The sequence below is a fragment of the Triturus cristatus genome, chromosome 6 (assembly GCF_964204655.1).
Source record: "Triturus cristatus chromosome 6, aTriCri1.1, whole genome shotgun sequence".
Taxonomy (NCBI): domain Eukaryota; kingdom Metazoa; phylum Chordata; class Amphibia; order Caudata; family Salamandridae; genus Triturus; species Triturus cristatus.
The window spans coordinates 1,779,137,986-1,779,165,975 of record NC_140589.1 but is presented as its reverse complement, the minus strand read 5'-3'; the positions used below and the strand labels follow the sequence as shown (position 1 = coordinate 1,779,165,975).

Here is a 27,990-nt window from a genome sequence, read left to right as displayed (position 1 = left end):
AAGGTACAGGCTCCAAGCCGCTGCAAGTTGTTTTCTTCTGTGGGCTTTTTGTTGTTGTTGTAGTGGCTTGCAGAGTACTTTTTGCACTCCCCCACTAAAGTCCCTAGAAGACACTGCACAATCTCTGCCTGCTTATTACCAGTTCGTTGGAATACCAGAACGCTTGTGAGTGACAGTGGAAGGGGGGGACATATGCAACCATTTAGCTCTTCTAACACATGCCTATATAACCTGGAACTATATGGCCCAAAACTCATCTCAGATCTAACTCATAACAATCAAAGGAAAGGATTGAGTCCGGGGTGAAAAAGTGGCATTCTTTAGACTCAAGGGCTCTTGAAAAAGATTGTGCGAGAATGTTAAGTAACATGCATGTGAAGAAGCTATTTGCGTCCAGAACACTTCCAAGCAGCACCTATTTTAGACTTCCAGAGATACTTCCTTACCTCTGGTGGCATGTGCAGCAGTGACTTTATGTGAATGCTTATCATGAAATGTGCAACAGGAAGCAGAGTGGAAATATCTAACTGCTAAGACATATCTGTATCATTAAGACAGGATGGATTATACTAGAGGATTCCTGTATTGTGCCAAGAACGAACACACAATGAACTTTGGGAACTGCAGGAACAGAACCCCAAGGGTCCTCACAATTCATGTGAGCTAACATCTACCCCTCAAACACTGGATTGGAATAATCCCAACCATGGGTCTTCTTAAATGAAATGACTCCAAGACCGGTGAACGGGTGATCCTTGAATCAGAAAGCACTGCAGCGGACGGCATGAATCATTCAGAGCGGTTGCTGATCAGATGTGATCCTCCAGAAGAGAAAGTGATGAACATAAATGTTTGAATGTAATCTTAAAGATCATCAATTATTCTACGCACATTGTATGCATCATTTTGATAAATGTGCCATTACAGGCAGTGACCAACCGTAGGCAAATCATTGCAGGCCACCCGACTCATAAGAGAGAGTCCATTTGGACCTGGCAGGTCACATCCCCTCTGAATACATACACAAAGAATTTAGGTATTTGTCTCATCCTATATTAGGAAAGTTGACGGATGCAGAAAGCAAGAGAAGTCTTTAAGGACAGTTTATTCACACTCTGACCTTGAGAAAGGAAAATGGGCAAATGGAACATATAAGAGATCTATTTGTAAGATGTAGAACGAGTTTGGAGTGTTGTCCAAGCCGACTAAGACCATCATTCTTTGAGGCCAAAGGCAACTGGGGAGATTGAAAGAGTATCCTGCTACGTCGGTTTAATAGGGACAAAAGGAAAAAACTCTTTCTAGCCTGCATAAGGACACAGGAATGTGGAGGGGAAAAGGACACTCTGCCCAGACAGCAGAACAAAAGGTACAGAGTTTCCACATCCCATCACCAAATAAAGCCACGTACAGGGGGCGATTAGTTAAATCTCTGCAAGTTCAAGCTGTATATAAAGTGTATTTTGGAGGTTTGAATCTCAGCATCACCGTCTCAGGCCCGCATACTTTGAAAGTCAATAAAATTAGCACGATTCAGTGAATTAAAGAACCAAGAAATAGTAGTGCTGCTGTTTTTAAGTTTAATTTATTTCTAAAAGCACATTAAAAACACAACCTTACCCCAACTTCACACAATTTCAGTTCGTTGATGAGCTCATCTCTTTGTTCTCTGAGCTTCTGAATTCTTGCCCTCATTTCCGCGAGAGTCCGCTGCTGTGCCTTCTGTTCCTCTTGTTTCGCTGCCAGTTTATGGGCTATGGCCTCCAATTGCTCCAGATGAGCTAGCACACCTGATGCAAAACAAATAAATATTAATATAATTCATGTGGATAACATAACCAGTAGATTAACTAAACCTTTTTTTTCAGTCAATACAATCTATTAGGCTGCTTTTTGCTCAAAGAGATTAATTGATTGTTTGATCGCACAGAGTTGTTACAAACTGCCCTCTAAAATGAAGTTGCAGGCACCTTAATCACAATGTCTCTCTTGCCAGCAATGCCCAATCAAGATTATAGGACTCCTTAAATCAAATGGAGAAAGAAGCAAAGTAGGATTTGATTGCACAATAACTAATTCTCAAGCCAAAGACCAACATAACATGTGCCCTACAGGAAAACAACATTGATCATCTTGGAGGCAAAACTCTATCCACCAGATTGAAAAGTGGCTGCTATTATTAAATCAAGCAATGTTAAGCAGACTCTACTACGAACACAGACTCATGACCGTATTGCAAACAAGAAGAAAAGCCCTTTGGCAAGGTTCATCAGATGTATCTCTCAATAGTGAGAAACTTGAATGTATTTTTTAAGCTGGCTGACTATGCCCACTGTTCGAGAAAATACTACTTCAGGGTTGTAGGAAGGTGGACTCTGACTATATGGTTGCCCCCAACGTTTTGCCTGGTATATGGATGGTTTTTGACTAGTCTGGCTGGGATCCTGCTATCCAGGACCCCAGCCTATCTGCTTCCTCTCTAAACTGATGTGAGTACCCTAGGTACATACCAATTGGATACTGAGGACACCCTATCAGCCCCTTGTAGATGGTACCCTAGGTACCCAGGGCATGGGTCCCTCAGAGGCCTACCAGGGGCTGCAGCACTTATTGTGCCACCCCTGGGACAGCCATACCAACTGACACCGCCACACCACTACTGTAGTCTGGGTAAGGTGGTGCTTGCACCCCTTACAGGGATATAGGTATCCTGTATCCCACTTAATACAACACATATATCCTCATAGGTCACCCCTAAGGCAGGCCTTGCTAATGCTACAAGGCAGGGTGCTGAGATATGTGTGAGGGGGAACCCCTACCTGAGTAGGGCCCCTCTGCAACCTTCGTAAAACTATTGCTGGGTTGTTTGTAGTGCAGCCATACCGTATACTCTTAACCGCATTATAAGTAATTGCGATAGCGTGATAACTTGAGTGGCTGCATAGAACCATGTTGTGTTCGGTATCAAACATGTAGGAATCATACCCCCAATCCAGCCATGATTCCCCCCTGCTAGAGGGGCGATATGGTAAAAGCGGCAGATTTTAGACACCAATTTAAAAGTGCACACGTAGTACAAATTGGATGCTACCCGCCACCCACACGACTCTGGCTGCCTGTTGCTGGGCAGAACTCCAGCCACGACAGCTGGACAATAGGGATCTTGTTGCAGGGAGGTGCTCCCACCTCCCCAGACAGACTATGTGGATTGGAACTGGGTGGGTGCACCATAGGATGTCTTTCAGACTTGCACTTAGGCTTCTCCAGTGCCTACTTCTGCATACACCGCCTCAAACCGGTTCAGGGGCGCCCTGTCCCCTGCCCAGGCGGGAAACCACACAAAGGGGAGAGGGTGTAGCCACCCTTTCCCGCCTGAACTCTCATTGGTGGGCTCTGATCTAGACACTCCCATAATCCTTGGATAAAGGTGAATACAGGGTCCCCAGAGCCTCAGATTATTCTTGGACTTTACAGACTTGAACTTCGACTTGCTGCCGCACAGCTGAATGAAGAAATCTCCCTTGAGGTAAAGGAGTTACCCCCCTGCTTGGCAGGCACCTGAAACACTGCAAGTGACCCGCCTGGAACTTCACTGCTCCTACGGACATCGACGACTCTTACCTACCTTGAGGTGGGTTTCCAAGCATCCCAGAGGCCAGTGAGTGTGCACAGCAAAGCTCAGCACCGTGGACCCCGTGGGTGCCGAGATCCCCAATAACCCAGGACACCGGCCACCTCTTGCACAGAACACGAACCAGACGAGTGGGGAAGTTGTGCTTTGACCCATTATTGAGCCAACCTCTCAGCATCATCTGTGTCAAAGATCGACGCCCTAGCCCGCTCCGGCGACCCGTGGGCGCATCTTTACGCACGCCAAATTGCTGCCTCCCGCGGTCCCTTGTCTCTCGACTGGTGGGCCCTGGCGGAGGTTAATCTTCACTTCCAAGAGTTCCCCTGGTTGCTCCAGGCCTGCTCTTCAGTCTCCTCGCTGGAGACCTCGCTAAGACCTCGTGGGTCTGCACCAGTAGCTGTTTTGTGATTCTTGCGTCGGTTGCGGATGCCAAGGCTTAGTGGATCCAATCCGGACACTAACACCGCAGCGACCGTCATCCTTCGTGGGACAGTCGCCCTCCAGAAGCTGGCCTTCCTTGAAGCCTCCTGGACCCCGTGGCTGACGATCCAAGCTACCCATCTTCCACCTGGAAGCACCCGACATTGAAGGGCTCTTTCTCCTGAGCCCCCTGGTCACTGCGCCGTGACCCAGACTCTGCCCCCTCTGCTTTCAGGTCCTTCTCTTCAAGATCTACATCTTCAGTCTTCACGACATTGACGACGCTTCTTGCTAGCAGCAGTTCTTCACGTTTTGCCATTGAAAATCAGCCCGCGACCCGACATCGAAAACGACCTATGCACCCGGCTTCCCTGGGGCAGGTAACAGTGGTACCTCGGTACTCTCGTGGGTGTGGGCCCTTCAAAAGCTTAACTCTAAACTCTTGAACTTGAACTCCTGCTAGAAGTGTTTTTAATCTTGTAAAATTCAACCGCGCCATTCTCAATAGGCTTTAATAGAGATCCTGACAGTAGCTTATACCACTGCACGAGTCTCCCGTGGGTCGCCTTCCTCACTACCTTGGGTGGTTTCACAAGGGGCCAGCGACCCTAAATGCCCTAGGCATGGTCTGTAGAATTGTCGTGGTTCTTATACCACTTTTTTGATATATGGTTTGGTCCCCCCTGGGACCCTATGATTCCAGTGCTATTTATTGTAACTATCAATGCTTGTTTGAATTGTATCTTTACCTCCAGCCTCATAAAGAGACTAGTGGGATTATTCTTAGAATAAATACATATATTTTATATATATACCTGTGTGGACTATTCTTTCATTTTGGTTATTCAAGAGGTTATCTATGGTAAAACAATAAGCTTAACACTCCTTCAAGACTTAGCCTGAAGGCGGCTCTCCACAGCTACCACTAGGATAGCTTTCTTTAAAGGTTGTATTTTAACCTATCACCATAAGAGTCGAATTGGACTGGTGCAAGGTGTCCCCTATAACTAGTGGACAGCATATGCCAGGCCAACTTCTCACATTGGTGTACAGCTGTGGGATTCAAGCTTGCCATTGTATTACCAGATAACAAATTGAATTTCTAAAGTGAAAGCCACTTTGGTACAAAAGGTACATATAAATTTAGCTTAGTATACAATAAGTTCTACTGAACTTAGGAGTTGTGTGTAGAGGGCTTAGCACACCTTGACTACAAAAGAAAGGGTTCAGTAGGCCACACCTAGTGTAGGTAGATACAACAATCCACTACACTAGAAATGTCTTCAGGATCAGGAGCCCATAAGGCCCTGGAAGGACCTTCAAAGGTCCCAGTCGACAGGTATGACAATCTCACTTTTGCTGAGCTTAGGGAGATGTGCACTGCTAGACATTTGAAGACAACCAAAGGCGCCAACACTCAACGTCTCAGAGAAATTCTGCTCATTGCAGACTTCAAGCAGACTTTAGTGTCTGATGGGGTAGACCGGTTGGGTGGGCATCCCACAGAAGAGGACACCCAGGTGGTGGACTCTGATGAGGACCAGGAAGAGGATAATGAACTTGACCTGGATGAACCAGACCACTCACAACATGGAGGTGATGGCCCAAGAGGCACTCCCTCCATCCCTAATGGGAGAGTGGTGGATCCAAACAGAAGGGACAGCTTCCCCTCCGAGGAATCTAACCATTCTAAGAGATCCACAAGGACCACTGCCTCTTCTCAGAGAAGAGAGTCCTCCCAAGAGAGGAAAAGCAGACTGATCCAGTTTGAGCAAGCTAAGCTTCAGCTCAGGAGAGAACAGTTAGCATTAGACAGGGAGTCCCTGGAGCTTTAGAAGGCTTCAAGAAAGTGGGGTCTAGAGACCCCTGGTGGCAGTAATAATACCCCTAGAGTTAGAGAGAAAGCTCCTGACCATAGGAACCTGCATAAGATTGTGCCCCCTATCAGTCAGGGGATGATATCCATAAATGGATCACTGCACTTGAAAGGGCCTGTAAAGTTTAAAGGGTCCCAGTAGATCAGTGGGCAGCTATCTTATGGCTCTCCTTTGCTGACAAAGCAAGAGACAAGCTCCTCTCTGTTAGGGAAGAGGATGCAGATGATTATTATATCTTGAAAAATGCTTTGATAGATGGGTTTGGTCTAACCACTGATCAATACAGGTTAGAGTTCAGAGATACCCAGAAAGCACAAAATCAAGATTGGGTAGACTTTGTGGATTGTGCTACCAAGGCTCTGGAGGGTTGGTTAAATGGCAGTAAAGTAAATGATTATCAAGGATTATACAATCTCATCATGAGGGAGTAGATCCTTAATAATTGTCAAAACCAACTCTTACACCAGTACCTGGTGGACTCTGATCTGACCTCTCCCCAAGAATTGGGAAAGAAGGCAGACAAATGGGTCACAACCAGGGTTAGGCCCAAGAACCAAGGTGGTGACCAGAAGAAAGATTCCACAAAGCCCAAAGAGAAAGGTGGGGATAATAAAACAGAAAAGTCCTCTGAAGGGCCCCAAAAATCCAGTTCTGGGGGTGGGTCCCAAAATCCTTCCTCTTCCAATAAGAAACCATATTGCCATGTGTGCAAGCAACCTGGCCACTGGAAAACTGACTCCAGTTGTCCCAAGAATGGCAATAAAGAAAATGTTCCTCCCATTGCAGCTCCAACACCTCCTGTTACTACTAGTAGTAATCCCCCAGGTGGTGGGAGTGCACCCAAAAACGTAGTTGGGCTTTCTTGGGGAACTCAGGTGGACTCTGGCCTAACCAGGTCCCCTACACAAGCAACTCTAGTCTGTGATGGTGGCATGGGGTTTGCCAACTTTACCATGAGTCCCAATATCTTGGGCAGGTACAGACAAGAGCCCATGATCAATGGTCAGAAGGCCTACAGGGACACAGGGGCTACTGTCACCATGGTGACAAAGAGACTAGTGCCCCTAGAACAGCTTTTACCTGAGTTTAGATACCAGGTGACCAATATTGATGGAATTAGGACAGACCATCCCATGGCAGTGGTAAATCTCAGCTGGGGAGGGGTCACTGGCCCAAAGAGAGTGGCAGTGTCCCCAACCTTACCTGTAGATTGTCTACTGGGGAATGACCTGGAAATCTCAGCCTGGGCTGAGGTAGACCACAATGCCCATTTAAGAATGTTAGGCATCCCTGAGAGAGTGCATGGGACCCTGAGGGCCTCACCTCCACCCCAGGAAGAATTAAAGGGAGTGAAGCCTAAAACAATGGATCACTCCACCCAAACAGAGAGCATAGGGGGTGAGGAACAGTCCTCCCCCCGCCAGACTAAAGGTAAGGGTCAGCTTTCTAAGGGAACTGATCCTGCCCCTTGTGAAGTAACTGCCCCAGAAGTGGCCAGGCCTGTCCTGGCCACCGCTCTGATGACAGGGGATCCTTCCAAGGTGGTACCCAGTCTGGAGCAGGTATCCTGCCCCTCTCTACCCTGCCTCAGTCAGCCCAGGGCTGCAGATGTCAGGAAGGTCAGTGGACCCTTAGTGGGCCCCTGTCCAGAGGAACCCCCTCATCAGCAGATTGGGGACACCCAGCAGAGTAGTTCTAGCCAGGTGAATATTCCTCTACAAACTAAGGGATCCCCTTACCCCTAGGTACAGGTACCCCCCAGATGGACTTTGTTGGGCACAGGGAAACCTGGGGCATAGTTGCCCCAAACCTTCCAGTGCCCTCCACTATTCCAACCAGAGGGACCCAACCCCCAGCTGTAGGCAGCCAGAGGTTGACCCTTAGGGCCAGATATGACACAGTCATGGACAGAAAGGCTTCCATGGTGACCAGTGGCCTGAGGAGGTTGAGACCACCCCAAATAGGGCCTCACTTCCAGACTCCGACACCCCACCAGCCTGCTTCTGTACCAAAACCCAATGCAGGTAATTCCCTTAGACTTTGGAGAAACTCTAAAACCCCTTGGGGTAGGATTTCCCAAGTGGACCATGAGACAGGGAGCAACCATGCTAGTGCAGGTTCTTCCTTATATGGCCACTCAGGAAATAAAGGCTTATCTGGACAAGGTTAGCCTTATCTCCTTTCGTTTGGGGAGGGTGGGGGGGGGGGGGAGGGGAGTTATGTAGGAAGGGGGAATCGGACTATATGGTTGACCCCAACTTTTTGCCTGGTATTTGAATGATTTTTGACTAGTCTGACTGGGATCCTGCTATCCAGTACCCCAGCCTATCTGCTTCCTCTCTAAACTGATGTGAGTACCCTAGGTACATACCAATTGGATACTGAGGACACCCTATCAGCCCCTTGTAGATGGTACCCTAGGTACCCAGGGCATGGGTCCCTCAGAGGCCTACCAGGGGCTGCAGAACTTATTGTGTCACCCCTGGGACAGCCATACCAACTGACACCACCAGACCACTACTGTAGTCTGGGTAAGGTGGTGCTTGCACCCCTTACAGGGATATAGGTATCCTGTATCCCACTTAATACAACACATATATCCTCATAGGTCACCCTTAAGGCAGGCCTTGCTAATCCTACAAGGCAGGGTGCTGAGATATGTGTGAGGGGGAACCCCAACCTGAGTAGGGCCCCTCTGCAACCTTCGTAAAACTATTGCTGGGTTGTTTGTAGTGCAGCCATACCATATACTCTTAACCGCATTATAAGTAATCGCGATAGTGTGATAACTTGAGAGTGGCTGCACAGGACCATGTCGTGTTTGGTGTCAAACATGTAGGAATCATACCCCCAATCCAGCCATGGGAGTGAGGGCATGATTCCCCCCTGCTAGAGGGGCGATATGGTAAATCGGCAGATTTTAGACACCAATTTAAAAGTGCACACGTAGTCCAAAATGGATGCTACCCGCCACCCACACGACTCTGGCTGCCTGTTGCTGGGCAGAACTCCAGCCACGACAGCTGGACAATAGGGATCTTGTTGCAGGGAGGTGCTCCCACCTCCCCAGACAGACTATGTGGATTGGAACTGGGTGGGTGCACCATAGGATGTCTTTCAGACTTGCACGTAGGCTTCTCCAGTGCCTACTTCTGCATACACCGCCTCAAACCGGTTCAGGGGCGCCCTGTCCCCTGCCCAGGCGGGAAACCACACAAAGGGGAGAGGGTGTAGCCACCCTTTCCCGCCTGAATTCTCATTGGTGGGCTCTGATCTAGACACTCCCCTAATCCTTGGATAAAGGTGAATACAGGGTCCCCAGAGCCTCAGATTATTCTTGGACTTTACAGACTTGAACTTCGACTTGCTGCCGCACAGCTGAATGAAGAAATCTCCCTTGGGGTAAAGGAGTTACCCCCCCTGCTTGGCAGGCACCTGAAACACTGCAATTGACCCGGTTGGAACTTCTCTGCTCCTACGGACATCGACGACTCTTACCTACCTTGAGGTGGGTTTCCAAGCATCCCAGAGGCCAGTGAGTGTGCACAGCAAAGCTCAGCACCGTGGACCCCGTGGGTGCCGAGATCCCCAATACTCCAGGACACCAGCCACCTCTTGCACAGCACACGAACCCGACGAGTGGGGAAGTTGTGCTTTGGCCCATTATTGAGCCAACCTCTCAGCATCATCTGTGCCAAAGATCGACGCCCTAGCCCACTCCGGCGACCCGTGGGCGCATCTTTACGCACGCCAAATTGCTGCCTCCCGCGGTCCCTTGTCTCTCGACTGGTGGGCCCTGACGGAGGTTAATCTTCACTTCCAAGAGTTCCCCTGGTTGCTCCAGGCCTGCTCTTCAGTCTCCTCGCTGGAGACCTCGCTCAGACCTCGTGGGTCTGCACCAGTAGCTGTTTTGTGATTCTTGTGTGGGTTGCGGTTGCCAAGGCTTAGTGGATCCAATCCGGACACTAACACCGCAGCGACCCTCATCCTTCGTGGGACAGTCGCCCTCCAGAAGCTGGCCTTCCTTGAAGCCTCCTGGACCCCGTGGCTGACGATCCAAGCTACCCATCTTCCACCTGGAAGCACCCGACATTGAATGGCTCTTTCTCCTGAGCCCCCTGGTCACGGTGTCGTGACCCAGACTCTGTCCCCTCTGCTTTCAGGTCCTTCTCTTCAAGATCTACATCTTCAATCTTCACGACATCGACGACGCTTCTTGCTAGAAGCAGTTCTTCACGTTTTGCCATTGAAAATCAGTCCGCGACCAGACATCGAAAACGACCTATGCACCCAGCTTCCCTGGGGCAGGTAACAGTGGTACCTCTGTACTCTCGTGGGTGTGGGCCCTTCAAAAGCTTAACTCTAAACTCTTGAACTTGAACTCCTGCTAGAAGTGTTTTCAATCTTGTAAAATTCAACCGCGCCATTCTCAATAGGCTTTAATAGAGATCCCGACAGTAGCTTATACCACTGCACGCGTCTCCCGTGGGTCCCCTTCCTCACTACCTTGGGTGGTTTCACAAGGGGCCAGCGACCCTAAATGCCCTAGGCATTGTCTGTAGAATTGTCGTGGTTCTTATACCACTTTTTAGATATATGGTTTGGTCCCCCCCTGGGGCCCTATGATTCAAGTGCTATTTATTGTAACTATCAATGCTTGTTTGAATTGTATCTTTACCTCCAGCCTCATAAAGAGACTAGTGGGATTATTCTTAGAATAAATACATATATTTTATATATATACCTGTGTGGACTACTCTTTCATTTTGGTTATTCAAGAGGTTATCTATGGTAAAACAATAAGCTTAACACTCCTTCAAGACTTAGCCTGAAGGCTGCTCTCCACAGCTACCACTAGGATAGCTTTCTTTAAAGGTTTAACCTATCACCATAAGAGTCGAATTGGACTGGTGCAAGGTGTCCCCTATAACTAGTGGACAGCATATGCCAGGCCAACTTCTCACAAGGGTGGTCTTTCTTATTAAACCATAAGCATGTGATAGGGATGCTCACCATCTCCAAATCGGTTCGAAATCACCATAGCTCCTTCAGTGTCGTATAAGAGAAATAAAAGGAAATGAGGCAGCAGCGCAAGGGGAAACATGCTTGCCTGGCTTGCTTTAGTACCACTGATTTACTTAGAGTGCGATTCCTAGCCTTACATTTACAGAACTTCACATTAGCACCTAACATATAATTAATTATACTAAATCAGTGATCTTCTACATTATAGTTAACTTAGAGATAACTTTAAAACTGTTTGCGGTCAATCCCTTTACAGTTCAAATCTTTTTATGTGTAAACACACAAGCGTGCCTACATCATAGGGCGACTGATGAGCAACAGTCCCAAAAAAAGGTTACAACTTAAAATACACTGAACTACCAATTTCCCGTGCCTCGAAACCCATGTTCATCTATGCAGATATATTGCTTATTATATACGCCAGAGGGACTGATGCTATGCTTCTCCTTAGCAATATGGGTCAATTCTTGTTGCTCATTAGTTGGCCTGGCCTGTTGCTGCTACCATGCAGCTCAGAAAGATCCTAGGAAATAACTTTCAGTGCTTTTATACCGAGGACATGTACACTTTCTGAATTTGATTGCTAAATAGTCTATGTACGATGCCCAGACCTTGCTAAAGAATTCGGGTTTGAGTTCTAGGACTGAAATTAGTTTTCCATACCCAGGAGTTCCTACAATCTCCACAACAATTCTCTAAGGTCTGGGACTTTAACCTTGCCTCACAAAGCTATAATGTAACAGCTGAACGCAGAGCGAATGCCATCTGCTCATCTCTGTGTGAGAGCAGAGGGTAGGTGTATCTGTTTGCTGGCCGTAGGAGTAAATCTAAGCCAGGAACTTACATGGATGTGTTCAAGACCTCTTTCCAAAATGTAGGACTTTCTCGGCAACCCCCGAGTAAGTGAGCCAAAGTCAGATTTGGGGCATCCATGTCAACATTTGTCTGATGCCCAGGAGTCCCATCTACTGGTGTATAATACCAGTATCGCATTGTTTTTGCCAAAGTCTATTTCCTAGTGGTGCTCCTAACCAAGATGAGTGTTCTATTAAAGATTTCCTCAAATATCACCTCAGTGAGTGGTTATTTTCTTTTCGGTTTTGGTGATATCCAGTCTATTCTGTTCCGGGGATAGTCATTTCCCATATTTGACCAAGCTATCCATATAAACACAATACACTAATATACATTTATGTGCATTTAATACAAAAATATTCCAAAATACACTTCAAATTTTTTTATAGCTGTATTATCAATTTAGGACTAAATTAATTATTTTTTACTTTGTTTCAACACAATATAAATGACAAAAAAATTCACAACTTTATTTGACAACCCTTTATCAAAAACAGTCAGACTCCTCATCAATTTGTATCCACAAACACTCAAGCCATACACATACTACTATCATTCAACACACCATATACAGTCAATCTTCCTTCAAATCCACCTTACACATGTGGGAAGTTACATATATAGGAACAGGAAGTCAAAAAACAACAAACTGAGATTTAGGAAAGCAACAGTATGTTTTCAATATGCATAAATTATACAAATTAAATTGAAACACAAATTCTTTAAATATAAAGAGAGATAAATAACCGATTAATATCTATCTTCAAAGATTACTACATGTATTGTGTGTATTCACATAATTCTCTCCATCTAAGCATAATGTCCTGATGTTCCTGCTGTCACCAGCACCGACGCGCATTTCGGTGACCACCCAACTACAAGTTACACCTTCTTCAGGGCGCTTCAGGTAAGATGTTCCCAGATTTAAAGTGGCGCGGAGTAGAGGGGAGCAAACCAGCAATATAATAATCGTGGGTATTAATCGAGAATATATCTATCTATCTATACATATATATATATATATATATATATATATATATATATATATATATATATATATATTCATTCCCGTAGTGTAGATCATCATTATACACCTCTGCCTAGCATCAAAGGGAAAACCTCAGAGACGATAGAGAGACACACATTTGCAGGTGTGTTCCGTGGTTCTTAGTTCGGTCGTGTACCAACTGGCTAGCTTCTAAGAGCTTGGTGGGTTTGCTGGGGCCTACTCTGTCGATAAGGTCTGTGAACCAGGCGGGAGATGTTCAGGGCGTCGGTCCATTGGTTCTTTGAGACCTTGTTCCAGTTGCGGAGTGAAGTGAAGTGCTGGGAGGTGCAGATGGAACCTCAGATGAAGTGGACCATGGTGTGGTCTGTCCAGGTGAGCTGTGACCTGTTTGTACTTGATCTGTCTCTGGCCATGAAGATGGGGTAGAGTGTGTGCCCTGCGATGTGCATAGGGTTAGTGACAAGTTGGATGAGTCCGATGTTGGTCACGCTTTCAAGAAAGTTGGCGGTGTTGAGTTAATTGGGGCAGTTGAGGTGAAAATTGAGATCACTGATGAATATGTAGTTTTTGGAGATGATGACGAGCGGAGTGCTGAGGTTTCGCAGAAGCTTGGGTGAGGTCCTGGAGGTCTGTAGGTGAGCGTGCCTCTGATGGTGGTTTTGCTGTCAGTTCAGAGTTGGAAGTTGAGGTGTTTGATGATCAGACATAGTCTGTGGTAGAGGTGCAGTGGATGGTTTCCTTGTGGATGATGGCAATTCCACCTCCGTGCTGGTTGATGTAGTCTCAGTGTGCAATCGGGTGTAGCTGAGGCGATGTCCATCGCGGATGTGGGGTTGAGCCAGGTCTCAGTAAGGAAGATGATGTTGAGGTGAAGGAGGTGATGGTAGCGTGCTTGCAGAGAGATAGTTTGTTGAGCAGGGGGCAGTGGAGAAGGTCTGGTGTGGTTGAGGTAGCGTTCGCCGTGCATGCTGGTGCTTCAGTGCTGCAGGTAAAGATGCAGTGTCGGTGGGAAAAAGATCCTACCGTGGATCGGGGAGAAGTGCGGCAGCAATTATTGTGAAGTACTGGGTCCAGGGCTTGGAGCTCAGCAGCAGTGGACTTCGGGTGGTGGTTGAGCTAGGGTTCATGGCGCTGGGCGCGAGCAAGCTTGCCTTTGGGGCACCCATTACTCGTGTCCGCACAGTGACCTTCATAAGTAGTCCTGGGAAGTGGGAGGCACTGGCACGAGGCGGGAGGGAAGAGGTGGGAGAAAAAAACAGCAGGAGAATCATGCACAAAACACCACGGCAATAACACAAAAACAGAAGTTTAACAACAGCAGAAAAATACAAATAATACAAAAGAACCAATGGACTGTGAAAAATCAAGCGAGATTGCGCGATCTCTTAGCAGCAGGAGAGCAGAAAAAAAGGTCAAGGACCTGCTCACTGGAGCCGTGCTGCGACTTCCAAAAGTAGTCCTGGGAGGTGAAAGGGGCTAACATGAGGCGGAAGGGAAGGAGGGGGGAGGAAAAAAAGGTGGGAGAAACCGTCGTAAAACAAGAACAAATAACACAAAAACAGACGTTTAAACAACAGCAGAAAAATGCAATAATACAAAAGAGAAAGGTTAAAACAAAATGGACTGAAAAAGCGAGCGCGATTACAAGATACCTCAGCAGTAGGGGAGGTAGCTGCTCATAGGAGTCATGCTGCGGCCTTAGTAAGTAGTCTTGGGAGGTGTGAGGGGCTGGCAGGAGGCGGGAAGCAGGAGGGGAGAAGCAGAGAAAAGCGGCAGGAAAATACGGGCCAAAACAAGACCACAATAACACTAAAATATCTTTACTTGGTGATGTGCAAATGATAAATATTTTTGCTAAAAACAAATTCCCACAGATTATGGGCTATACGATATGTCGTTTTATCAGTTAAACTGCATGTTAGTGGGAACGTTTGTGTCCATTTCAAAGGAAAACGTGCTGTTTGAAAATGACAGTGCACTACTACATCATGCTTTAGCGATATATTTATTAGAAGTGAGTTTTTAAACATGAACTGCAAAACATTCCTGCCCCAGTCCTGATAATGCTAGTTGGACGAGGGGGGATTGCTGCTGCTGAGATGGATGCTGCTGAGATGGATTAGTCAAAGAGCCAGATCTTTAGGTGTTTCCTAAACTCTTACAGGGTGGGGGCTATGCAGAGATGGAGGGGGAGGGCCATTCCACGATTTGGCCGCCACGTGTGAAAAAGTGTGGCCACCGCTCCTGTGAATGCTCTGTGTGTGGACCAAGAAGAGGGATGTGGAGCGAAGTATACAAGAAGGTTGGTGGAAGTTCACTCTGTGGTTGAGGTATGCCGGCCCCTTGTTGTGTAGGGCTTTATAGGCATGAGTTAGAAGTTTGAACTAGCATAGTTTGCTGATGGGGAGCCAGTGCAGAGATCTGAGGTGGTGGGTGGGGAGCAGGGGGGACGGGGGAGTTCAGTCCCAGGAGGTTGAGAATGAGCCTGGCTGCTAAATTCAGGATGGTCTAGAGTCTGTTTAGTAGTTGTGAGGTGAATCCCACGTAGAGAGAGTTGCGTAGTCCAGGCAGCTGAAGATGAGGGCCTGGGTGACTATGCATCTGGTGCCGACGGGGAGCCAGTTGAACATTTTCCCGAGCATGCACAGGGTGAGGATGCAGGAAGATGAGACAGCGTTTATCTGCTTCCTCATCGAGATCTTGCTGTTGAGAATGATTCTGCGGTTTCTTGCATGTTCTGTGGGTGTGGTGCCGAGATTTGTAGGCCACCAGGAGTCGTCCCATAGGTTGCTCCCAAAGATATTTGTTTTGTCTGTGTTGAGTTTGACGCATCTGTTTTGCATTCAGCTTGTGACGCTGGTCCTACATCTGTGGAAGTTAAAGGTGTTAGTCGCATCTGGGGAGAGTGAGAGGATGAGCGGAGTATCATCTACGTAGGAGATTATGTTCATGCCGTAGGATCTGACAAGGTTGGCCGGAGGGACCATGTAGGTGTTGAATAGGGTCAGGCTTAGAGAGGATCCTTGTGGGATGCCGCAGATGTTTTTTGTACCCGAGGTGAAGGGTGGGAGGCGAATGTTTCGGTTTGTCTGGAGAGAAAGGATGCAATCCATTCCTGGGCCTTCCCTTGGATCTTAGATTGGTGGAGACCATACGGGAGGGTAAAGTGGGATACGATGTTGAATGCTGGAGAGTGAGAGAGTGAGAGAGTGAGAGAGTGAGAGAGTGAGAGAGTGAGAGAGTGAGAGAGAGAGAGGAGAATCAGGGCGGCGGGTTCTCGTTCGCCTAGGAGAGTTCTCATGTCATCTGTGTCCGAAATCAAGGCAGTTTCAGTGCTGTGATTTGAGTGGAATGTGAGGGGTCAAGTGTTGCTGTTATCCAGGTGGATGGTAAGTTGGAGGTTTATTGCTTTCACAAGTACTTTGGCTGGAAGTGGCAGCAGGAAGATAGGGCCTGAGGTCTATGGGGTCCACAGTGTTTTTTTTTAGGAGGGGTTTGATTTCTGCATGTTTCCATCCTTCGGGGAAGGAGGCTGAAGCAATGGATGCGTTGATGATGGTGGTGAGTTCCTTGCTGATTGTGTTTTTTTCCCAGGTTGATCAGGTAGTGGGGGCAGGGATCCTTGGGAGCTCCTGAGAGGATGTAGCCCATGACGATGGTGGTTGTGTTTGCGGAGAGAGGTTCCCTTGTGTTTAGTGAGATTTTGTATGAGTCGTGATGTTGAGGAGTCTGTTGTGTTCAGTTACGGGGTTGAAGTTTTCGTAGATGGTGGTAATCTTGCTGTAGAAAAAGTCGGCGAGGGAATCGCAGAGTTCCTGAGAGGAGGTGATTGTGTTCTTGTGGTTGTGGGGTTGGAAAATTCCTATTATTATTAGTGAACTAAGAGGCAAGTCAGGGGTCATGTGTGTCCTCTAAGTATTTATTATATATGGAGCAAACATTTAGTCTATTAAACCAAACAAAAGTGTTTTTTGTATAGTAGAAATGCCGAACTCGCATATTTGAAGGTGCTCTCGTATGTAATAAATAAAATATTTGCTTAGATCATACAATTTGAGACCAGTTTACGGGTCAGGTACATCACAGTTAGGATGAGTAGATTGTTCAAGTTACTAGACCTGCAGGCTAGTAAAAGTTTTATTATTATTTTAGGCCTGTAGGGCCTACCTCATGGGCGATTTCTAAGTAGTAAAAAGGAAGATTTAGGTCTGACAAAAGATATATTATGCCAGGTCGAATGGGTAGTTTTAACACTGTACACAGAGTCAGCAGGGGCAGGCCTGGAGACATGCTTTGCACCGTCACTTTAATGGTGGCACAATATGTGCTGCAGTCACTGATATTTAACTTACAGGCCCTGGGAAAGACTTTTGTACCATATACTTGGAACTTATAGGTAAAGTAAATAGGCCATTTAGGGTTTTAGCCAATTTCAACATGTTTAAGGGGTCTGAGCACATGTACTGGGTCCACAGAGGCAAAATACATCTGCATCAGCTCACAAATATGGGATGGTTATGCCAAAAAGAGGCATTGTCTTACAGTTGTGACTGACTTTTGCATTAAAGATGACTCATTTTACAATTGGCCCATATGTCTAAGACTATTCTTAATGCAGAAAAAGTCAATATCTGCATATTTTTACACAACCCAACTAGTGAGTATGCTAGGACGGTCTACTTTCTTCCCTCTTAGGTGGATCCCATATCTAATATAATATCAGACAACCCTACAACTTTGACAGAAAACGTTACATAATATCAAAAGTAAGATAAATATCATCATCAGTGGTTTAACCCTTTCCCTCTTACTCAGGTACAGACTCACAACTAATCCTTCTCCTTAGCCCCAACCTGCCCATTGAGCCCATTCAAAGTAACCCAACGTTTCCCATCTCAAAGTTCTAGATTTGTTTGCCTACTTGAGCAACCGATGCCTGCTCATCTTTTCCTGGTGCGTTTTTTCTCTCACGTTGCTGACGTCTTTAGGTTTAAAAATACCTCCGCTATTTCATTCTGAGGTAGTTTTCGCCACATCCTATTCTAAGATTTTGCTTTGTATCTCTTTAAGGTGGAGCAATATTTCCGCTTCAGTTCTCATCAGGTCTTTGTGTGACAGATCTTTCAAGATCCTCCAAGATTTAACTTACTGTCAAAAGTGGTTTACATCTCTCATAGTCTTCGTTCCATGGCTCATAGTCTGGGTCCCTCTCTTCAAAGGGCTTCATCAACAATTCTGGGAAATCTTTTTAGAGCGAATGGCTTTTGTGACATGTTTGAACTCTCTTCTCCTGCGTAAGGTATAGCTGGCTAGGTCATGAAATCTTTGCACTTTACAGCCCTGAGAGACAATATCTCTCATTCCCACCATGGTTATCAGATCTTCATTTCTCTCAAAGTGGTGGACCCTGGTGAGGATATCAGGGTGGAAATCCCTCCTTCAGGTCCCTCCCACAGGGCTCTGATATAGTTGAGTAGTTAACAGATGCAGCTTTGTATATACTGACTCCCAGCTCCTTTTGAAAGTCCTCCAAGGCATATGTTGCCACTTTATTATCGATTTTAAGAATCTTCATACTTGCGTTGAAATGTAATGTGTTGTTCCTCCAAAGATTGGACGATTGCACAAATGTGATGCTGCTTGTTAGATCTTAGAACCATATCTTGAGTAAGTTATACTGAATCTGCATGCAAGTCACAATTGCCAGATTATTGGCTTTGCAATGGAAATTTTGGGGGGTCTTTGTGTTTTTTGTGGATTTAGCCATTTAGCTGTTCTTTCACTGAAGATCCCCTTATTTATCGGCAGCCATGATGATATTAGGTTTTCACTCAATAGGGGATAAGGATAAAGGCAGTAAACTGTAGTAGCATCTCCCAATAAGTAGCTCAACTGTCAGGTTTTTGTCAAAAGTGCCAGACTTTCAACCGCAGACCTATCGACCTGGCTCCACTGCTTAGGACGCTACTGGTAGAGATCTCAAGCTTCCTCGCTGATCAAAAAGTGCTCACTGACCATCCTGTTTGTTAATCTTCAAAGGAATGATTTGTGCACAACCTAGTTGGTGCATAGTTGCTTCTCCCCGTCTATCAGTTTTTTGCTTAAAGACAGAGTACATTGGAAAGAGTTTTCCTTACTGAATATTACTTCAAAGGTCACTTCTCTAAATGGACTAAATATTCATGCCCTGGATTAGACACTTGTTGTTTCTGTTAGGGTTCACAAATTCATCCTCTACCACCACTCCAAAGAAGGTCCCCTCCTGTGATGCCTTCAGTTAAACTTCATTTTCCGTGACTACTACTAATATTTATTCATGTCACTCTGCATGTTGTACATATTGCTTTTTTATAATGTATGGCACCAGCTTTTGTTGAGGCAGTCTGAGTCTTCCCAGATGCCGTAGGCAGTTTTTGACCCCCACTAGCACACATAGCATATGCACCCTCTCTGTGCAAAATCATTTGCTGGGAACAAATACCTCAATCTTTGGCTTCTATCAGGACTCTCACCGGCATGAGTAATTACACTCTGTACCTGCTGTGTTACCTTTGTCACATGACCGCTGATTGTCCAGTTGTGACCCAGGATTGTATCTCATCGATTTTGCTCTTTGAAGAGTTAGGGGCCTATTAGGATGGAAGTCGGAAATTCTCCTCAACCGCCATGGTAGCGGGAAAAGACCGCCCGTAAGGACCGCGGCATAACCGCCGGTCCAATTAGGATGCTCCGCAGCCTAAATCCGACCGCGGCAGTCGGATTCTGGCGATTAACACTGCGGCGGTTGCTGCTGCCAGCAGCACCGCTGCAGTGTGAAAGGGAGCATGTCATGCATGTCACTGTACTTCACAGTGCCTTCAACCTGGAAAAGGGACATGTAGGGGGGTACCATGGGTACCCCCCAGTGCACCCACACACCCCAACACATTGGGGGTCCGCAATGGGCCCCCAGAGACATTCTCCACATTCCCTTGCATGACGGTTCCACCGCCGCGGAAAGGCTGGCTACCGCCGGCATCATAATCATGCCGGCAGAGCCTGGCCCTGCACCGACATCATTGTAGCGGTCCAGTTCCGCCCGCTAGGCATGCGTGCGGACTGGTACCGGCGGAAAAGTGGCAGGTGGAGATTCTCACCGCCGCTGTCGTAACCGCCATGCTAATGGGACAAGCGGTTTTCAGGGTTGCGATCGCGGGCGGATGTCAGCCGCCGGTCTGGCGGTTGCAACCGCCGGCGGCCATCCATCCGCCATCCTAATATACCCCTTAGTGTCAAGGTGAGAGTGGTCCGACCACCTCCCCTTTATTGTAGCAGGCTCAGTTGGTACTTCCATTTCTCAGCTCCTCTGTGTGTCACATGACATGTGAATACAGAATACACTGTAGTTACAAGCACTGCAGCCTAGAAGCTGCTTGTACAAGTAAAATCTCACAGTTGACACTGATGTGCTACCACCGATTCCGGGACTGCTTCTCCAGGTAAGGATCATTGTTATTTAAGGCTCTAATAGGGGATAGTCAGTGACATGACTCCTCAATAGTCGTTCGCCGTGGGAGTCTTGTGCACTCTTTGGAAGCCTGCCTTTTTATCGAATCTTCAGTTTTACTGTGTGTGACTCAAGAACCCTTCTGAAAGCTGCTGCCGGTTTGACGCTGAGGTCGGGACTGCGAGGACCAGCAGCCCCGTAACCTGAATCAGCTGCATCCTCTTCCCGCCCCCGCTGCCAGCCACTACATAACTGCTCACGGCCCCCGCTTCGCGGGAGCCGTTCGCCGTGGGAGTCTTGTGCACTCTTTGGAAGCCTGCCTTTTTATCGAATCTTCAGTTTTACTGTGTGTGACTCAAGAACCCTTCTGAAAGCTGCTGGCGGTTTGACGCTGAGGTCGGGACTGCGAGGACCAGCAGCCCCGTAACCTGAATCAGCTGCATCCTCTTCCCGCCCCCGCTGCCAGCCACTACATAACTGCTCACGGCCCCCGCTTCGCGGGAGCCGTTCGCCGTGGGAGTCTTGTGCACTCTTTGGAAGCCTGCCTTTTTATCGAATCTTCAGTTTTACTGTGTGTGACTCAAGAACCCTTCTGAAAGCTGCTGGCGGTTTGACGCTGAGGTCGGGACTGCGAGGACCAGCAGCCCCGTAACCTGAATCAGCTGCATCCTCTTCCCGCCCCCGCTGCCAGCCACTACATAACTGCTCACGGCCCCCGCTTCGCGGGAGCCGTTCGCCGTGGGAGTCTTGTGCACTCTTTGGAAGCCTGCCTTTTTATCGAATCTTCAGTTTTACTGTGTGTGACTCAAGAACCCTTCTGAAAGCTGCTGGCGGTTTGACGCTGAGGTCGGGACTGCGAGGACCAGCAGCCCCGTAACCTGAATCAGCTGCATCCTCTTCCCGCCCCCGCTGCCAGCCACTACATAACTGCTCACGGCCCCCGCTTCGCGGGAGCCGTTCGCCGTGGGAGTCTTGTGCACTCTTTGAAAGCCTGCCTTTTTATCGAATCTTCAGTTTTACTGTGTGTGACTCAAGAACCCTTCTGAAAGCTGCTGGCGGTTTGACGCTGAGGTCGGGACTGCGAGGACCAGCAGCCCCGTAACCTGAATCAGCTGCATCCTCTTCCCGCCCCAGACATTTAACTGACTGCCACTCCCGCTGCGCGGTCGCGCGCCGGGAGAAGCCCGGGACAAGGGCGGGACCGTTTGTGGCCGTTAGTGGCCGGACTGGTCGGGTTGGGACACCCATATTGGCTAGTTTATTTTTCCGCTTACTGTTTCCCGTGCTCTGCAGTGAAAACATGAGTAGGAGAAACCATTCTGGCACAACACTCGTAAAAAATCATACTGGGCCTGCAACTAAACCCTTACCTAGTCTGACCACTATTGATCGCATGCTACAGAAGACAATAGGGGTGGTGGCCAATGCAATCGAAAACACTGAACGCCGCCTTTCCTTACCTGCTGGTAGCTCTCTTCCCCCACAAGCTGCCAACATTTCGTTTGTAACTGTTAATTCTCAAGATTCGATCCTAGCTCCGTCGTTTGTGGCTTTACCGGGACCCCACCCCATCTCTACCACCCAGCCTGCTTTATCTATCACTGCTATTGACCCCCCAGCCGTAACCCCAGATCTACCCAGATTATCTCAGTCCCCTACCATTTTTTCCAATGACTTGCCTACGGATTTTCTTCCCCATTCAGGAGCTGTTTCCCTAACTTCATTTTGTGATTTACCCATAAATTCTTCCTTGGGGTCAACCCCCCCCGGTAAGTCCATTACCTCATACTCCGAGGGTGATAACAAGAGGGCAAAAAACCAGGTCCATTCTAAAAAATCCCATTAGGGATGGGCTTAACATAAAAAAGGCAAAGCCTGCTACAATTCGGAAAAGTGCCACTGGCGATAAATATAAAAAGGTCACCCCGAAATCCACCGTCACGAGAGGGAAAAAAGCAGCCAAAAATGTAACCTTGAGTGCAACTAAACCGTCCCAGGATAATGGCTTGCACGTAAATATCCCTGATCAGTTACCTATCCCAGTTCCTTCTCACTTTTCAAATGAGAATTTATTGGAAAGAATTGAACATCTTATGAAGTCCTTAATGTCTCCACTCATGGAAAGGGTAAAATGCTTAGGGGAAAAAATGGACAATATGGAAAAAATAATGCACACTTTTAATACTAGTTCTGGCCAAGCGGAAACTAACTTACACCCCAAGGATAAACAAAAAATTGATTCACATTCTGGTAAAAAAAGACCAACACCAACTCGCTCTACCACTCCGGTATTGTCCATCCCGCCCACTAACATTTTATCAGCTCCCCTGGGGATTTCCGAATCCAGGACAACAGGGACAGCTGCCCCACACAGGGACGCTGAGCCCGTAAGCCGTGTAACAAATACCACTCACACCCTAGGTCCCTCTAGGGTCCGTTCCACACAACCAACCCCGTTGCAGTCTCTCCCACATATTGATTTACCCCCACAATCAACTCCTTACACTGTTGTTTTAGTTGGGGTACCAGAGCTATTACAGGGCAAATTAGAAACTTTTTCTGAGCTAAGAAATAAAGTTGCTCATTGGTTGAATACGAATAGACCATTACCCATTTCTATGTCCGGAGAAATCCTATTCGCAAGAAGGTTAAGTTGGGTGGGCCACAGGCCAAAGGACATCTCAGGAGATTGTATCGTAATAAATTTCAGGGATAGGCGAGTGATCCATCATATCTAATTTTTTTCCATCTAGTGCCAATACCAAGATTCAAGTTAGGGATCTGACTTTTTTTTATCCCCAACCTTTTTCCCACCTATCAGACATACACTCTCGTGATTTAACAGCTCTGGCTAGAAATGAGGCCCCCAGACTATGTTATAATATTCCAACTTTCAATCATTATGATCAACTTTCTGATCTGGAGAGAGTGGATTGACTTAAATCAGATGGCTTGTCAGCTATGCCCATGTGTAATCCACTTCCCGTTAGTGTAGAGTTGGACCATCTTCTTGAGGGCTTCGAAACATCTGGGTCTCTTTCTTCACCCATTGTTCAGTCTCTTAATCAGGTTGAATCGTCAAGACTGCTTCCTGACGGAGTGACCCATAAAGATGTCTCATTGCTTAATATTTTATTTTGGAACGTTGCTGGCCTTCGTTCAAAGGTTTTGAACGACCTCTGGCTTACTTTCATTCAGGATTTTGATATCCTCTGCTTTCAGGAAACTTGGGCTTCCACTGAAAAACATCTACAGGACTTCAAAACATATTTTTCCCCAGCTTTACCTTCTCCCTCTGGCAGGGCCAAGGGGGGCCTGACTATTTTTGTTTCTAACATCCCTCCGTTTTACATCAATAGTCCCAATAGCGCTGAAAGTAAATTTCCAAATTCTTCTTCTCCATTGGAATACCTGTAAAGCCTTAGTTCTAGTGAATTTTTATAATAATCTTTCTGCTTCCGATTTGGCGAATGTAACTAAAGAATTACATGGTCACTTTCAAGAAATACTTTTAAAAACCCACAAGGAGTTAGTTCTAATATGGGATGGGGATTTTAATCAAAATCTTTGTACTCATAGTGATAATATAGTGTGCGGCATAGTGGATGAGAATGATGATCCAATACCTCACGTCGTGCACACCTCTACTGGATATCTCTTGAACGAGATATTGAGCGGAACAGATCTTACACTAGCTAATAATATGTTGAATCCACCCACACCCGTGTTACCAACTTTTAATGGAAGAGGCAGGCCATCCACCATTGATTTTATATTTCTCTCGATGGCAGCAGGTAAAGATCTCTCTAACTGCAAAACACACGATATCGTCATTAGCGATCATTATCCTATTAGTCTTGTTTTAAAAAATTCTAATACTCGAGAGAGGTTTAATATTGAGGGAACTTTAGCCCAAAATAATCTAACCTTAGACAGACTGAACGGATACTCACTAAGATGGGAAAAGGTTGAACCCATGGCTATTACAATATCTTTAGTCAAAAAATTGGGTCCAGTGATCAAAAAATGTCTTGATCCAGGCATTTCTAACGAGGGAATCATGGATAACTTTGCAACTCTATTGATTGCAATAAAGGATGCCCTATTAGTAAAGAAAAAAAATGGAAAACCTAAGGGATGGTTCGATTCTTGTTGTTCCAAGGCGCACAAGAATTTAAAAACTGTTCTCCAAAATAAGGTAAGGGACAGCAAGGAAATTGCAGCCTCCAGAATTAAATATAAACAAGCTTTAAGGCATAGGAAAAATAACCTAAAGAAAGAACTCCTGGATCAATTACATAAAACATCAATTCTTGGGGACACCGCTGCCTTCTGGAAGGTTGTGAAATCCCCTTTTCTAACTGATTCTGCGCCAAAGCCAACTGTTGAGGTTGCAATAGACGAACAAACTTGGCTTGGATATTTTGAGCGGATATTCAGCCTTCCCTCAACTGCTGGCCCTCTAACACTTTCCAGATCATATACCCCGAATTTCCCTCTGTCAATCAATATTCGATATGAGGAGGTGGAACAAGCCTTAAAAGCTAGCAAAAATGGTAAAGCCCCGGGCCCCGACAGGGTCCCAATTGACTTTTTTAAATTTATGATGGACTTATGGCTTCCAATTTTAACGAGGGTTTTACAAGCTTCTTGTGAAGTAGGCCCCATTGATTCTTGGACTAAATCAATTCTTGTCCCCATCTTTAAAAAGGGGGACCGTCACTTGCCATCCTGCTACCGACCTATTTCCTTATTAGACTCACTCGGGAAAGTGGCCGGTCGTATTATCCTAGAGCGCTTGCAGCAATGGGCATTGGATAATAAAGTTCTTTCTGATCTTCAGTATGGCTTTCGGAGGGCTTGGGAACTACAGAGCAAGCCCTTAACCTCTCCCTGATGATAGACAAATATGTTAGTGCTAAAGGAGGGGCCCTCTACTTGGCATACGTGGACCTCTCCGCAGCATTTGACTGTGTCAACCACACCAAACTGTGGATCATCCTCGAGAATATGGGAATAGAGGAGCCCCTAATACTTTTCCTGCGCGGACTGCACTCAGATGCTACAGCCCGCGTGAGATATGGCTTGGGGGGTGAGGTGACAAAACCGTTTAGAGTAGAGCGCGGTGTTAGACAGGGATGCGTCCTGGCCCCATTTTTATTCAACTTATACACAAACGGCTTGGAGAAAGCCATGTTATCCGGGGCAAAGGACCTCCCCACCATAAACAATCGTCCCATACCGGCCCTACTCTACGCGGATGACGCTGTAGTTCTGGCGCGAACCCCGCTTGAACTGCAGCGTTCCCTCACGAAATACCATTCATTTATGGAGAACTTGGACCTGAGGATTAACATTAAAAAAACATTTATAATGTTCCTCGGGTCATCGAAAAAGAACAAAATGTCTATTTCTGTAGACCACCAAAAAATAGAGAGCACTAACACGTACCCATACTTGGGTATTGTTTTCAATCAAACATGCTCCTGGAAGAGTGCCATCGAGTCTAGAAAACTCACTTTTGCAAGAACAACTGCCGCTTTGGTCAATTTCGCCAGCAAATTAGGTAGACGACCCACTGTTGAACCCCTGGAAATTTACAAGGCAAAATGCATCGGTAGCGTAATTTATGGGGCGGGTGTGTGGGGCTACGCTATGATTGATGAGGTCCAAAGGGTGGAAAACAGATTCCTAAGATTTCTCCTTGCAGTCCCGCGGTCTACCTCAACCTATGTATGCCATCTAGAAGTAGGATTGCCCCTTGTAGCAGATCTAATAAGGATCCAACCTTTGTTACTATAGCACCGCATTTGGACCTCTATAGACACTACCTTTACCCAAGGGTTCATAAAAGACTGTATGGCCTTGGATAGAGTACATAAGGTCAGATGGATTGCTTATGTAAAGAGATTCTTAGGTGATCTGGGCATGATCCAGTATTATCTTTCCCCCTCGAAAATTGCTGAAATTCCTAGGAAGCAATTTAAAAAGTTGTGCCTCGCTCAGCTTGAATCCCTGAGGTTAACTAGCGAAGCCCACAAACCCACAGTTCAATACTCCTTACTGACCCAAACGACTCTTTCAATTCAGCCCTACCTGACTTTTAACATTACTGATTATGAGAAATCTCTTTTAACAAGGCTTAGACTGAATGTTTTTCACCATTCGGTTACCTTTCCTATTTCTAAATCTTGGGAAAGACATCTTCAACCATGTCCCTGCGATATGAGTTCTTCTCAATCCACAATGCATACAGTAATGTTTTGTAAATTTTACAACGACTTGAGAACGCAGTGGTTAACCCCGATTTTTAAAATTTGGGGTTTACGCAGATGTCGTCCCTCTTTCCTTGTCTTGCAACTACTGGACACCGAGTTGTTTGCTAAACAAACAGTTATTTTTTTTAAATTGGTAGTGAGACATAGGCAGAATTTGTGACTTGTTAAATTACTTTTTAAATATTTCCTTTGGATTTAATATGTTTGCTTCTTTTACGCTGAAAACCTTGAAGCTCTTGTCAACTGTTTTTCTATGTACTTTTATGGTTGCCTTTCTGGCTCCCGAATAAAGATTGATTTGATTTGATTTGACTCCTCAATATCTAGGTACCCCCCCATCTATCCCTTTAATTGCGACAAACCATTAAACATTTGGAAATAAACTCAGCATCAAGCCTGTTAATTCATGAAATCCTCACAGATGAAATGTTGTGTTTTCCTGATATCACTGGCTTCAATTTAGTCCTCAGTTTACAAACAGATAGAAGACAAACTCTCAGATAAGCATAAAACACAGTGATTCCCAATACAGGCTTCCAAAAGAACACAAACATAGCTCTAAATATCTATATCTAATACCAAATTACTTTGTTGATGTGGACTAGAATCCTTATTAAATCTGTTTCCCAGAATCTTACAACTCAGCGAGTTTTGGCACAGTATGTCCCTCTTCTACGGAGGCTATAATCAAATCACCTATTAAAGGACCACTGTCTGATGGAAGGTCTGGCACAATTATAGACCTATTTCTTTGCTACTGTTAGCTATGAAAATGCTATTTGAAAAAAATGCTCAGCGTTTTTATAGAAATTGGAAATATAATTGACCCTGCCCACAAAGGTATTTGACCTGCCAATGGCAATGAAGCAATGTTGGGGTCAGTCTTGGATGCCCTCTATGGAGTCCTGCATAACAGCAATGTCAGGGATCTCATTGTTTTGTTTTGCCAGCTACTTTCGCGACTGTCAATCGGACCATTCAGAATGGGAAATCAGGACACAGGCATAGATTCACCCACCCGACTGCAAGGAGTGGATATTCCTCATTCTGGTTGTTATTGCCCAAATTGTGGAGTGCCATTGAGCTCTTCATTAAGACTGTTTACATTATACGTAGCACCTCTGTCCATTCTTTCAGCTTTTCAATCTAATCCTATGTCAAGGATAACTAAACTACCACACAAACAGCTGACAACCATTAAGTGTTTTCACAATTGCTCAACTTCCATTGCTCTTTGACTGCAAAAAAATGCACTAAAATTGAACTGACAAAACAGATCTTCTGGCTCTTCTGGTCAGCTGCCTGGTGTACTAAATCTTTGGGACTGTCATCCCCTCAACCTGTGTGTAAGATTTCTGCCTTGACACGTCTTACACTCATCAAGTCAGTAAAGTTGCTTTTTATGTTAA

The 27,990-nt window shown here is 46.1% G+C and overlaps 1 protein-coding gene across 2 annotated transcripts in view; it reads right to left on the bottom strand.

Moving 5' to 3' along the window:
- Positions 1-27,990, bottom strand: part of CENPO (centromere protein O) — a 111,921-nt gene that overhangs the window by 63,537 nt on the left and 20,394 nt on the right. For both annotated transcript variants that reach the window (XM_085613082.1, XM_085613083.1), the window contains exon 3: positions 1,621-1,790. In XM_085613082.1, coding sequence (XP_085469208.1) covers positions 1,621-1,790 — 170 coding nt within the window. The remainder of the gene's footprint in view (positions 1-1,620; positions 1,791-27,990) is intronic.